Below are 14,834 nucleotides of genomic sequence, written 5' to 3'. Positions count from 1 at the left end.
ACATGGGCACATGAGACCACTTCTTACGTATAACCCCAGCAGCACAGACATTAAGGGCATCATTGAATAAATGGGACCTCCTGAGACTGAGAAGCTTCTGTAAAGCAAAAGACACTGTCACTAAGACAAAAAGGCAGCCCACTGACTGGGAGAAGATCTTCACCAACCCCGCAACTGACAAAGGTCTGATCTCCAAAATATATAAAGAACTCAAGAAACTAGACTTTAAAATGCTAATCAACCCAATTATAAAATGGGGCACTGATCTGAACAGTGAATTCTCAACAGAAGTTCAAATGACAAAAAGTCAGAATTCACAGGCAAAGCAATCAGAAGTGCTTTTTACTAGTGATGGTTTCTATTGTTGTATTATCAAAACCATGACCAAAAGAAACCTGGGGAGAGAGGAGTTTATTTCAGCTCACAGTTATAGTCCCTCATCTGAAGAGAAGTCAGAACAGAAATTCAAGGCAGAAGCGTGGAGGAAGAACTGATGCAGAAGCCACAGAGGAATGCTGCTTACTAGCTTGCTCCTCCTAACATGATCAGACCGCTTTCTTACACCACTCAGGACTAACTCCCAAGGGTGGTACCATCTACAATGAGCTGGGCCTTCCCACATTAATCATTAATTTAAAAAAAAATGTCCACAAGCCAATTTAGTAGAGCATTTTCTCAATTGAGGTTCTTTTTTTCCAAATGACTTTAGCTGTAGCTCAGCAGTTCTTAACCTGCTGGTCTTGACCCTTTTGGGGGTCACCTAAGACCCTCAGAAAACAGATCTTTACATTCCGACTCATAACAGTAGCAAAATTACAGTTACGAAGTAGAGACAAAAACAATTATATGGTTGGAGTCACTGCAACATGAGGAACTGTATTAAAGGGTCTCAGAATGAGGAAGGCTGAGAGCCACTGCTCTAGCTTGACAAAACAATAGACAACCAGCACAGTTCTCAGAGGGGCTACAGAAACCGCTCAGTTGGTAAAGGCCTTGCTGTGCAAGCATGAAAACCTGAGTTTAAACACCAGAACTGACATGAGAAAGCCTAGTATAATGCACAGGCTTGTAATTTCAGGGCGGGGGGAGGGGGGCAGAGACAGGAAGAGCTCTAGGGAGTCTGGCCAGGTAGTAGAGCCAAAACAGTGAGCAACAGCTGCAAATAAAAAATAAATAAATAAATCAATTTAAAATCTCAAAAACAAAGTAGAAAGCAATCAAAAAAGAAAGCCAATATTAACCGCTGGCATGCACATGCACCCACAGATGCACACGCACATACTTTAGAGTGCTCTCATAACTATAGTCCTTCCTTTTTCCAACTAAGTTGGAAGAAACAGATTGAACAATGTCAATTATCAGCATGAAGATAACAGGCCCAAAGCAAAACTGAAAACCAGTGTCTGAGAACAAAATACAGCAGCTGGGATAAGAGGCAGATCAGACCTGCAGAAGAGAGGCTGAGATGAGTAAAACTGCAACAGAAACTATCCAAAACCAAACGAGCTCCAGATAATCTGCAAGCAACTCAAGTCCCTGAAAGGGGTAGCACAAAAGAGAAAAGAAAAATACTGGAATAAATTAAGAGCCAAAATTTCTCAGGTTATATGAAAAGTATAAATTCTCACATCCAAGCTTGATGAGCCAAAAACCAAGAAAGGCATTAAGGCACATCATAATTAAAGTGCCTTCTATCCGTCAGAAAAAGACATCTTAAAAGCACATTTTAAAAATCACATTGACAGAGAAGTTTTTACTTAATATTTCTCAAAAATAATGCAAGTGGGGCTAACAAGATGACTTGGAGACTGAAGATACCTGCCACCAGTCAAAGACCACATGAAGGAACAGAAGAACCTATTCTCTGACCTCCACACCCACTCTGGTATGTGTGCAGCCAGCCACATACAGAAAAGATCAACTCAAGTGAACAGATAAAGCCCCAACATCTTTGCATGTTAACATATTTGAAAAGTAACTTCAGGGGCTGGAGAGACGACGGCTCAGTGGTTTAGAGCATTTGTTATTCTTGCAGAGGCCTCAGCTCATCACACAGCTCCCACAAAGTGGTTCACAACCACTGGTAACTCCAGTTATAAGGGATACAAAGATAGACATGCAGGCAAAGCATTCATAACATATAAAATAAACAAGCCTTTTAAAAAAGTAATTTCAGAGAATTTATACTTACCCTCTCCTATAAGAAAGACCAATGACTCTGAACACAGAAAGTTTTTAACACAAACTAAACTTTCATAAATTTTCAAATATTTTAAGACTATTTACAGTCTTTTTATAACTAACCAAGACTAACAAATAAGTCCAAAAGAAAAGTACAATACCTAATTTTGTCTTAAGGGTCTTTACATTCTCAAGTTCTTTCTCCAATTCCATTACGTTGTATTCCACTGATGAAGACAGCCCTATCAAAGCAAAAGTACTTGTAAGTGTAGCAGTGGATGCCTTAACACGGGAGAGCAGGTAGACCTGTAGCTAAAATACAAAACATCTGGTGCTGAGGGCTGGGAAGCACAACTGCTGCTGTGAATCACATAAAAGCTCACTCTTTAGAGTAGCGGTTCTCAAACCTGTGAGTTGTGACCCCTCTGGAGGTCAAATGACTCCTACAGAGGGGTCGCATAAGACCATCAGAAAACACAGATATTTACGTTAGGATTCATAACAGTAGCAAAATTACAGCTACAAAGTAGCAGGGAAAATAATTTTATGGTTGGGAGTCTCCAGGACAGGAAGAGCTGTAAAAAGGTTACAGCTATAGGAAGGCTGACAACCACTGCTCTAGAGAATCCAAACTCTTGAAGACTAACAATCACATTTCTTAGGAAAATGTCTTTCCTTGCTGGATCTCTTATACTAATCTTTCTTATCATGTGCTTAATATAGTAAGAACAAGGAGTCAAAACCTTCCCCTCTCCAGTTTGCTTCCCTAAAATTACAATTATCCCCAGTGTGGCTGGTGCTTCCATGACTTTCTTCACATTCATATTTAACTTCTGTCTTACATATGGGTTTTCTGACTCATCCAAACTCTTTGACAAATGTCAAACCAGACACATTAGTTGACTGTTTGCTATTGCCTGTCAATAAACATTTCCTAACAGCTGAGTATGCATATCACAATCTGGACGTGCCGCAGCTCCACTCAGCATTATTGCATTTGTCAATATTCTGGTGAGCATTAGCACATTCGGTTCATTTGTTTATATTACTTCTGTGGGGCAGATTTGCAGTCTGAAGTGGGCCACTTTCAGTTTTAAAAGCTTTTTAACGTTTACAGTTCCCAAATGTTTTTATGTACTATAATAATTCAAATTATTGTAATAGTTTCAACTTCTATCAACAGGTTTTGAAAATTCCTGTTTTCAAAATGCCTATATCATCCATCACTCACATTGGATGCAGCCAACTGTTGAACTTTTGCCGAAGTGATAGGCTACTTAAATGCACATTTTCCTAAATGCATCAGACTGCACCTCATTTTTCTCATATGGATTTCCTCCACTCCTACTTTCTACTTGTCTCTCCAATGGTCTATGTACAGTATCTTCCTAGTCTTTCTGCTCACTCTCTTAAATCCTGAAACAGATGATTTTTAAATCCCCAGATACAATGTGTCAGGTTAGGCTTCCTCCACTGTTAAGGATTGTTTTCATTATGAATGTGCATTTGGTTGCTGAAGGTCTCCCTTATTACATCTCTAGGATTGTTACTTTTTTTTTTCTTGGTTTTTTGAGACAGGGCTTCTCTGTATAGTTTTGCAGCCTGTCCTGGACTCACTTTGTAGACCAGGCTGGCCTCGAACTCACAGAGATCTACATGCCTCTGCCTCCCAAGTGCTGGAATTAAAGGTATGTGCCACCATCGCCCAGCTACATTTTTCTTATAAAATATATTTTATCATTTCATATTGATCATTTTCTTAAATGTTCTGTGACCTAAATTCTATTTTGAGAACTTTTAAGTTTTACTTCCTTTTAGGTTTTACTTGCCTTGCATTTGTGTGCATGTGTTTCTCTGTAATCATTATCTAGATCTTATTTGAAGTTTAATCTCTTAAATCAGTTAAGAATTCATTAGAACCCAGTAGGTGGTGGCATATGCCTTTAATCCCAGCACTTGGAAAGCAGAGGCAGGAGGATCTCTGTGAGTTCAAGGCCAGCCTGGTCCACAAAGTGAGTGACAGCCAGAGAAACCCTGTCTGGGGGTGGGGGGAACATTTGTGATAAGCAAATGAACTTGACTCCCTATTTAAAACAGCAAAGCAACTCACTGAAGAGGCCAACAGGAAACTTTTCAGTAAAGGTTAGCCCTGGATATATGCGTATGTACAAACAAAACTAAACATTTGTGTATATGTGTGTTTACGTGTAATAATAATAATAAGAGAGGACATCAGAAATTTGGAAGGGTAGAGGAGTTGGAGGGGAAATAGAAAGGACCAGTGATGGGGATGCAATGCTCATGTATGAAATTCTCAAAAGTGAATAAAACTATTTATAAAAGAAAATACATAAACAAGCAAGCAGAGAAACCAGGCAACTGGAAGCCCTAGTGTCAGGAATCCTGTTACAGTAGTATGGGGAACAGACAAAACCCTGAGTGAATGAAGTCCTGGATGATTGTGTGTTGTTGATATGTTAAGGACTACAAAGCCTCAGACCCATGGGAAAATGAATGGCAAAGCCTTCCTTCCTGATCCAAGAGCAAATGTTGATTGTGAGTGCAGAAAAATGTCTACTATAGCTTTCTTCCCCAGAAGTATTTATGGCCTGAAGACTGCAGCCCTACAGAGATTTCCGATTCAGATAAACTAAACCTTGTTCAGTTATATGCAATAACCCTGTCTCCCTATTCAATTCAATATAAAGAACATGCTGAGTTTTTGGCTTGCTTTGGTTTCTCTATCAGAGAGCCCAGTCCAATTGAATCCAATTTCTGTATCTGTCTTTTCTTCATTGACCCTTAGAAATAACAGAATGACAAGAAGAATAAATAAAGCATAGCAGGTAAGAATGCCAAAGACCCCTTCAGTCAGGTCTGTCCCTGGAGGCTTGATGAGCACAGCACAGCAGGAACAAGTCAGCCTAATCACCTAGACTCCAGAATGAAAGCTCAGGAGTGCTTCCTGCCTCAGCAAGGAAAGGTGAGAGGGGAAGGAAAACTGCAAAGCTTTGGCTTTATCAGAGAAAATGCAAGCAGGACCTGAACAAAATGATGCACTAAGTAGCCCACCCTCATTCATTCTGTTCGTCTATAGCCAATTCACCCTATTACGTTCAGTAAAATACAATACCTGCATTCAGAATAACTCAGTACATCAGCTTTCCACACTATTGTCCTAGTTTTCAGTGAATTTTAAGTTTTATCTTTATCAGAATAAAGTGTACACGAAGCCCTGTGTCAAGCTTGGACTTGTTTCAATGCCCACTTCCTCCTAATGCCACCTCTCCAAGGGGTGTTTTGCTGATTCTTCACCAAAGCAGAAGAGAGAAGCAGAGAGAGGAAGGAATCACAGAAAGAATACCTCTCAAGGGCATGCCTCCAGTTCCTTGAAGCTAAGATCTACCTTCTAATGCATGTTTCTCAACCTGAGGGTCACAACCCTTTCACATGGGTCACCTAAGACCATCAGGATACATAGATATTTACAATTCACAACAGTAAGCAAAATTACAGTTAGAAAGTAGCAACAAAAATACTGTTATAGTCGGAGGTCACAACAGAAGAAACTGTACTAAAAGGTCTCAGCACTAGGAAGGTTAAGAACCACTGTTGTAACGTTTACAGCATCTTGCAAACTATCACGACCAGCTAGAGCCTTTAATCATGAGCCTACAGTTTCAACACTGTTTTTGAGAAGTCTGCAGCAATTCTCAGTCTTACCCCAGAAAAGTCTGCTTGTCAATGACGCTGTAAATTGTGCATGATCTTTGTTCTCAATATTCTTGCTCTGAATACAGTGAGCATTTTTAATCTCAAAATTCACAGATCAGAGCAATTTCTTGATCCTGTCATTTTTTTCATCATATTTTTTTTCTTTAGCCCTGTCTGGAAGGAATGTCTTGATAGCTAGAGGCTAGCTCTACTGAAGGGGTCTCTCAAATTCTTACCTCTTACACTTTACTTATTTTTGTCATTCTGGCTTGTTTTCTTACTTCTAAGTCAATGCTCCAGGTGAAAGTGGCCCTCTTGTCCGACTCAGGGTATGAGAAGCGGTTCATCTCGAGCCATTCCTCCTCCATGCACCCATATCTACATGCCCATGCCTGCTGTGTTCACATGGGAGGCTTTCCTCACTCACCAGTCTTGGTTGTCTGCATTTTAAGAATGAAGTTATGAGAGATAAATGCTGGTTTGAACTTCAGACAAGATGAGTTTCACTCATAAGAATCCAATGATTCCCTTTGCTAGAGCTGCAGAGCTTTCCTCCCGGGAAGGTTCCTGAGAGGAACCCTCCCCATCTCCTTGTCAAATAAAGTTCAGCAGTGCAAGTGGAGGATGGAGCCTATGTATTTTGTCTGTACGCACTCCCACCCTTCTAAAGTGGACAAGAGGCATGTGTCTGGCACCATGGATAGAAGCAAAGGACATGGAGCCTAAGCCATTCATGACAGCTTTTTCATGAGTGCTCCCTTTCTTCCTTCATACTACCTCACCTGGTGGTGCCACTTTGGGACTTTGGGGTATTCTAAGGTATAAATCAAGCATAAATGATTTAGGAATGGGTTTCTTTTATTCTTTTAAATTGGTTAATTCCAACATTTTCCTGTCTACTACATTCCAAAATTTTTATTGTGGTTTTTCTTCTTGGAATTCTCTGTCCTCTTAGATTTTTAATTCTCTGAGACTCACTGTTCTCACCTGTGGAATTGCAAGTACCTATCAGGATGTTTTCCACTAAGCCACAAAACTCAAAGTAACTTAAAAATAAGTAAATAGTTTCACATAATTAGGATTTAGGAGACAGAGCAAGCCTCCGTGCAGTTTTCCAACAGCTCAACAGTGACATCAAGGGACTAAACCGCCTCCCGCAGCTAGACTGACGTGTGAGGAGTGGGGCTTTTCCCTCTAGGCAGGGCAAATGTGTAGACTATTTATTCTGTCTTGTCTTTATTTCATCTTTCCCCAGCTACAAGGACTTTTGTTGATTTTTTCCTCGGGTTTACAGGTATGTCAGTGCTTACATTCTCATTTGGAGTTCTCAAACTTGGATAGATTTTTTTCATTCTAACAGTGTAAACAGCCTTAGCCTACAGTATAAACAGCCTTAGCCTATAACCTGTTGTTATGTATAAAGTACTGTGTCAAGGTAAAAGCGCTCACCACCATGTTAGCCAATCATCTTTCCTCCCAGTCCTCATCTTCCTGAAATATTATTTCGAGTACAATGGTACTAATGGACATTTTCCCTTTAGTGCAGAAGTTAGAATAGTGCCTGGCATAAAATCAGTGCTCAATGCGAGACATGAAATGAGTATATGAATATTTTTTTGCCCTAATCAATAAGTAACATCTTGCCAGAAAGTGGTGGCCTTTAATCCCAGCACTTGGGAGGCAGAGGCAGCGGAGCTCAGTGAGTTCAGTGCCAGCCTGGTCTACACAGTGAGTTCCTGGACAGCCAGGATTGTTATACAGAGAAACCCTGTTTTGAAAAACCAAAAAAAAAAAAAGTAACATCTTTGGGAACGTGTAACCTTTTACAATTGCATACGTTATCTAGTGACCTGTAGCAAGTCGCGGAGGTAAGTTTGATGCTGAACTATCTATTTTAAAAATATCTTTATTAAAAACAATTTTTCATATAATATATTCTGATAATTCCACTCCACTGCCCCAACTCTTCCCAGATTCTCCTCACCTCCTTCACCCTCCTAACTATACTTTCTTTCCTTTCTTTTCTTCTCTCTTTAGAAAACAAACAGGCTGAACATTTCTTACTTTTTAAGAAATTTGGAAAATTAAAAAAAAACTTTTCTTTGATAAAAAAAAAAGAAAACAAACAGGCCAACAAAAAACAAATCAGAATTTTGTTCTATTTTCAAGACAAGGTTTCTCTGTGTAGCCCTGACTGTCCTGGAACTCACTCTGTAGACCAGACTGAGCTAGAACTAAGAGATCCACCTGCCCCTGCTTCGTAAATGCTGGACTAAGGTGTAAGCCACCACTGCCTGGCCAGATTTTTATTTAAAGAAAGAAAAAAAACAAGAAATATATATACACACAAACAAAACCCATAAAAACAAAAAAAGGCAGAAACCATAATATATAAGCAAATAGGGATGAATACAAAAAGAATGCCCAAACAAAGCAATATGAGACAAAAGTTTTCAAAAATACCATTGAGTTCATTTTCTTTGTTTTGTTTTGTTTTGTTTGATGGCCATCTACTGCTGGTCCTGGGGCCTAGCCTTAAGTGTAGTTAATATACCCAATGAGACTCTATTGGAGAAAACCAATTTTTTTGCAAGTGGTTTGTCAATTGGATATAGTTTCTTGGTTAGGGATGGGAGTTTGTGTCTACTTTCTCCTCTCAGTGTTGGGACCCTGTCTGGCTTGAACCTGTGCAGGTCCTGTACACACTGCTATGGTCTCTGAAGGTTCATATGTGCATCAGTCCTATTGGGTCAGGAAGACACTGTTTCCTTGCAGTCACCCATCCCCTATTGCTCTTGCGATCTTCCCACCGCCTCTTCTCCATAGTTTCCTGAGCCCTGAGGGGAGGAGGGGTTTGATGGAGACAGCCCATTTTGAACTGAGTATTCCAAAATCCCTCGATCTGCACATTACTCAGTTGTGGATGTCTGTGGTGGTAGGCCGCGATACCCTTCTAACTTTTGATGGTGGCTGAGCAAGACACTGATGTATGGGTAGAGCAGAATGTTATGTATAGGAGTCATTTGATTGCTATGTTCCTTTAGCAGGACAATAGTATTTGGTTTTCCCCTAGGCCCATGGCCTACCTAGTCTCAGGTTCTTGGCTACCTAAGCAGTGGTCATGCATGGGTTTCTCCTCCTACAGTGAGCCTTAAATCCAATCAGAGTGGTTGGCTCCTCCCACAATGTTTGTATCACTATTGCACCAACAAATTAGGCATGTAGGTCAGTGTCATAGATCTCAGAGTTTATAGTTGGGTTAGGGGTCACCTTCTCCTCTAGTAACACAGAGAGTACCTTCCAGAACCATATACACTAGGGCGAAGGCTCTAGTTAGGCACCAGTTCAACTTCTGCTGAACTCTCTTTTGTATGCATTTTTTCACATCATTTCTGGAAGTCAAATTCTTATAGGATAAATTATCTTTTAAATCCCTGTTCAAGCCAGAAGCATAGAGCACTGACATAACAGAGGTATACATGTCCATGTACCAATCTCTCCTACAATCCTCTCTGGCTTTGAATCTGCATTCAAGTCTCAGCTTGATGAATTTTTCCTGCAATTTACATTACCATCTTTTCTCACTTGTTATTTTCTCTCCATCTAGATATGTGCTTACCTGTAGTCCATGTTTATTATTTCATTAATAATTTACTTCTCCTATATTCTGATCTATGTTTCACAAGAGCTTTTCTACTACACCTGTGCTTCCATTGTCTTTTCTACTCTTTGGCCATCCTCCTTTAGTTTTTACACTGAGTCCACCTGGTACTCTGTATGCCTGCATAATATCAAGACCTTTACTCTGATCAAACCTGCAAAGTAACACATTTACTAGTTCTAGGGCTTAGGATTGGGCATCTTTGGATAAGCATAATTCTGTCTACCTTAATAAATATTTTTTATTTCCTTTTATTTTTTAAGCTATGGGTAGTTTTGTTTTCTAATACACTTCCCTGGCCCATCTTGATACTTTTTGAGGTTAGGTACAAATTCTGTCTTGACTCTCGAATTAAACAACAGTAGGTTTCACCTGTCGGGTGATTCTCTTCCTCACTGTCCCTGAACAAGTGCCCTGCTTCTGTTTTCTGTCTTCACTGTTGTTTCCTTTGAAAAATAGGTGGTCCTTCAAAAAGCTGGAAGGTCGCTAGCTCTTGGTCTTGGGGACTAAAGGGCAAGTAGCCAAAAGAACTGACTCAGAAGGAGGCAGCTAACCTGAGTAGTAGGGCAAACAGTGACCATTCTCAAGCAAAGGTCCAAAGGAGTGCTGGGCCACACAGGTCTCACTATAGAGATTCAAAGGCCTTCTTTTCTAAGCCCCTAGAAAAGTCACAGATCCTCAGTTCTCCTGTTGTCCCTCTCTCATTTTTCCCATTTCTGGAGACAGAGAGCCAACGCCACATGTTGGCTAAAAGTTCCATGCTGTCTCCAGAATGCCTTGGCTTCATTATTTTATTCATTAATATCCAAATTACACTTTTACAAAAGTAGGGTTAAATGTAGCACAGAGATACTCAGGCACTATGAACCAAACCTACTACAACTTGACTATAAATTTAGTTTTGGGGTTCCGGCAACCAAAGCAAAAAAGAAGCAATTAGGTTACAAAGTTAGTGGGCACCTCCAAAGGAAAGAGGACTTGCAGAGGACAGAACAGCACTGTAAGACTGTCAAGTATCTTTAAATAAAATTGCAAAATATCTAACAGTGATATTTTACTTCCAGTAATTAGATTGAGGCTGGGGAATAATTGATGAACATGCTGAACTTGGAAAGAGAATGGTGTGGTGTCAATCTGAAATTAAGTGAAGAGACTAGCAGCCTACCTTGTGATATGTCTACATAGCTCAATACAAATTTCTATAATAATGAATGCATACTTCCTCAAAGAAAAAAAGATGAAGTGACATTTTTTTAAATTTTATTCTGTGTTCACGTGTGTCCCCCACCCCGAATGTATGTGTATGCACCCACATGCATGCAATGCCATCAGAGGCCAAAAGAGGGTGTCAGACTCCCTGTAACTGGAGTTGTGGATGGTTTTTAAGCTATTGTGTGGATGCTGAGAATTAAATCCAAATCCTCTGGTAGAGCAACCAGTGAGCCATCTCTCCAACCCCGTGAAGTCACATTTCCAAAATGTGCTATTATTTTAGGTGGTCCAACTCCAGACACACAAGAGTTAATTGGTAAGTACTATCTTTCATATAAAATCAAGAGCACATTCCTACTTTCCTCAGATAAGTCACCTGAAATAACAGTTTTCCAGTACATTCCCTTCCTTCATTACATGGTAATATATTAATAACCAAGCGAAAATGTGGGAGAGAAACCTACATTATAAATGACCAAAAGCCAACAATGGCTAGTATGTGGACTTATGACATACTGTAAACACTCAACTATTATGTAAATTTAAGTTGCATCAAAAATGAAAATATCCTAAAAACCATATTATCATTATTTTATTTCAAAACAAACCTAAAATGTTTAGTGTCAGCATTGTCTAGTCAATAAGTCAAATTGTAGACAAAAACCTGTTTGGACAAGTCCTGAAAAATAAAAAGGGATTCTCCAAGAAAACCACAAAGCAGCTCATTTAAGGTCAATTTCACGGTATTATTCTGTTTTTCTTCCAGCCCCGACATAAGATTTCACTACCTCAAAGGAAATTGTAAGAGTATCTATTTGCATTCCCCCCAGGTGATTGGCAGTTCAACACCAATTAGTTCAAAATTACACTGTTACTAGCATGCAATAAAAACAACACCTTTCATCTTCCTTACACAGGTAAGAATACCTTCAGAGCCAATAACTTTGATCAAATGAGTATTTTGATCCTGCCCCACCCATGTCTTTGGATTCAGGAAAACTAATAGCTGAAGGCATTCTTCCCAGCTTTATTCTTAAGCTGAAGAATTGGTGTGGTACTGAAAATATTTTGCTCCCAAGATAACAAAATTTCCCAAACTTCAGCATTTCTCCAATAACTGAGCTGCCCTTTTACTTTTTCCAATGCATAAAAACAGTCTCAAAATACAAGATAGCTTCAGCTGTTCAAGATATTATTTATTTTAAAATATGCAGTGTATTTTAGAAGAAATAAGCATTTTAACTTAGGCATGTACATAATTCAAATAACTTGATGAAATAAAACTATTTCCACAAACAATTCTGTACTTTAAATAATTAAGGGTACTAAACTTAGTCTCCTTGAATATTATGTGGACGTAGAAATCTCCAGCATAAACAGATTTTCTTTATTTTATTTTTTAATTTAGCATACAAACAAAAAAGTAAGTATAAAATTTTAATTGCTTACAACTTTAAATGTGACCAACAATCCCATCTCCAAGAATGGGAGATTTTTCAAGTTCTGATATTATTTCAAGTAACTTGGTCAGAAAAGCAACTGTTCAAACCCAAGGTTCCTAATACTTCACAGAGAAAAAAGACTGTCCCCAGAGATACCACACCATGCTCCACAAACCCGATGAGTGAGGCACCTGGAAGCTGGAGCCTCAAGTCCAAGTGTCCAGTGAATCTGTTTTTGTGTACTAACACTGAGGCTGTCTGTAGAGGAAACAGGCACACACATACAAGCTCCATTTCTGTGCCCGCTCTATTTGCAACACTCATATTTATTAACATTGCAATTTCTATTGACTTCTAACATCACCTGAACCTGTGTTACAAGACTTCTGATACCCAATACAACTGTGGACATGCAAACATACTTTCACTATAAGTAGCTATAATCAAGGGCAAAAATATTAAAAACAAACAGCTTTAGGAGTATTATAGAATGTTAGGTGCAATCAAAATAATGGTTTAGTCGTGCGGTGGTGGCGCACGCCTTTAATCCCAGCACTCGGGAGGCAGAGGCAGGCGGATCTCTGGGAGTTCGAGGCCAGCCTGGTCTGCAAGAGCTAGTTCTGGGACGGGCACCAAAGCTACAGAGAAACCCTGTCTCGAAAAACCAAAAAAAAAAATAATAATGGTTTGGTCCTTTTCTATTTCAGTTACAAGCACAGTAGATATTGAACTAGATACGATGTTAAGAGTAACCCTTTACCTTTCATATTTGATGCTACCATTAGTAACACTATCGTTCACATAGACTGTGGTTGGGAGGAAGCTGACACATACTGAATCCTCATTCCATTTTTTTAAATGTGAATTTTATAATACAACTTCTCTTATAAATTCTATAGGCTATGACACAGGCTCCACAAGCTTCTCACTTGTTTTCCAAAGCTGCCATCCTTACTGGCATTTTAGTTTATATTTCCCACAGTCACTCATTTCATCTTGCATCAAAAATTTGTTTGGACTACATTTTATTGTCATGGGAGTGACTAAAGAGCCCAAGAAGCCAAATAAATTATGGCATCTGTCATTGTTTTATCTATGAATACATATGCTTTTCAGAGATACATATCAGGTCTAGGCTGTCTGACTGTGCCCAAACACTTCACATAAAAGCCCAGAGCTGAATCCAAGATATTTTCTTCCCTACAATGACATATGTATGTATGTGTTTATGTGTATGCTAGGCAAACAGATATATATACATATAATCTACTATATACTCTGCATATGGTATGTATGTATATATATATATAATCCCTATTCAAAGAAGGTATTCTTTATTCAGTGATTGTATATACATACATGCATACATACATACACACATGATATTCTATATGAATCAAGTATTCTTAGTGTGTGGAATGGTTCTGACAGTTCAGATTCTGTGGCTACAACAGCACGGAAAACACCTCACTCCCACCACACACGATTTTTCAAATGATCACTGCTAGAACCTAGAAGATTTCCCTAGGACAAAGCCAAGAAAACTTCCATATTTGCCATATGAATGATGTTCAGAAAAGCAGCAGCCCAACTGCCCGGTGGTCCTGCCAGTGACACAGGGAAAGGCCTGACAGAAGGCTATATGAAAAAGCAGTCAGAGATGTATCCCAAGTCAGTGTCCTCACAAAACTCTGAAACTCAGCTTCTAAATAGCAAGAGACTGGCTGAGAGGGTACCAAGGTCCAGGGAGAGGCTGCACAGGTATGTCTTGTTATTTTCATTCCCTTCATTTTCTGTGTCCAGAGGTATCAAAACCTTGAAAAAGTTACTACCTCTTCTGAGCTTTAAGAATAAAGAGTTAATGTAAGTTTTGATGAAAAGGGCTTTTTTAAAAAGATTACAATCAAGAGACTGGAGACAGCCCTGTGGTAGAGTGCTTGCCTACCATGTAGAAGGAAAGCCCAGTATTCGATCTCCAGTACTGAAAAAAAAATTAGAATCAAGCAAGAAACTGCTACCAAAAATTATATACAAATTTTTATCAGGAAGATGAAAATGGTACCTAACAGAATTGAATTATAGTTCAAAGACTATAATATTTTAAAATAAATTACCTTAAAAGAACTGTGAAGGTTTTGAACTCAAACAACAAATATAATTTCTATTCATTATGGAACTTCTAAAGTTACCCAGTATACCCATGGGCTATATACACACAAAAGCTAATTATTTCAATTAATGCTGCTGCATTACTTAAACATTTAAGTATGTTAATGATATATGTATCCTCTTAACACTGGGAAAAAATTATAAAAGATTTTCTGTCCGATTACTGTAATGGACTTTCTGTCAGGCTCCTCTGCGGGAGTCCTAGAAGCAAACAGTTTTGATTGCTCAGATTTTTTAAGCACAAAAGCAGGAAAACCATTTCATTTCCACCTACCCAAGCTCAGCCATTTACTGGGGCCCCATGTCACCCTTCTTAAGCCTGTTCACTGGAATTCTATTTTCTGTCTTCTCACTGAATTTCACTTCCCCTGCCTGCCCACTTAATGCTCTGCCTATACCTATACCTATACCTATACCTATACCTATACCTATACCTATACCTATACCTATACCTA

General features: G+C 39.1%; 1 protein-coding gene across 2 annotated transcripts in view; it reads right to left on the bottom strand.

The window, feature by feature from the left end:
* Positions 1-14,834, bottom strand: part of Lmbr1 (limb development membrane protein 1) — a 119,494-nt gene that overhangs the window by 26,987 nt on the left and 77,673 nt on the right. For both annotated transcript variants that reach the window (XM_075954950.1, XM_075954951.1), the window contains one exon: positions 2,343-2,423. In XM_075954950.1, the coding sequence (XP_075811065.1) occupies positions 2,343-2,423 (81 nt within the window). The remainder of the gene's footprint in view (positions 1-2,342; positions 2,424-14,834) is intronic.

This window comes from Microtus pennsylvanicus, chromosome 21, assembly GCF_037038515.1.
Source record: "Microtus pennsylvanicus isolate mMicPen1 chromosome 21, mMicPen1.hap1, whole genome shotgun sequence".
Classification (NCBI taxonomy): Eukaryota; Metazoa; Chordata; class Mammalia; order Rodentia; family Cricetidae; genus Microtus; species Microtus pennsylvanicus.
The sequence above is the reverse complement of the archived record's forward strand: the minus strand, read 5'-3'. Positions and strand labels throughout refer to the sequence as shown.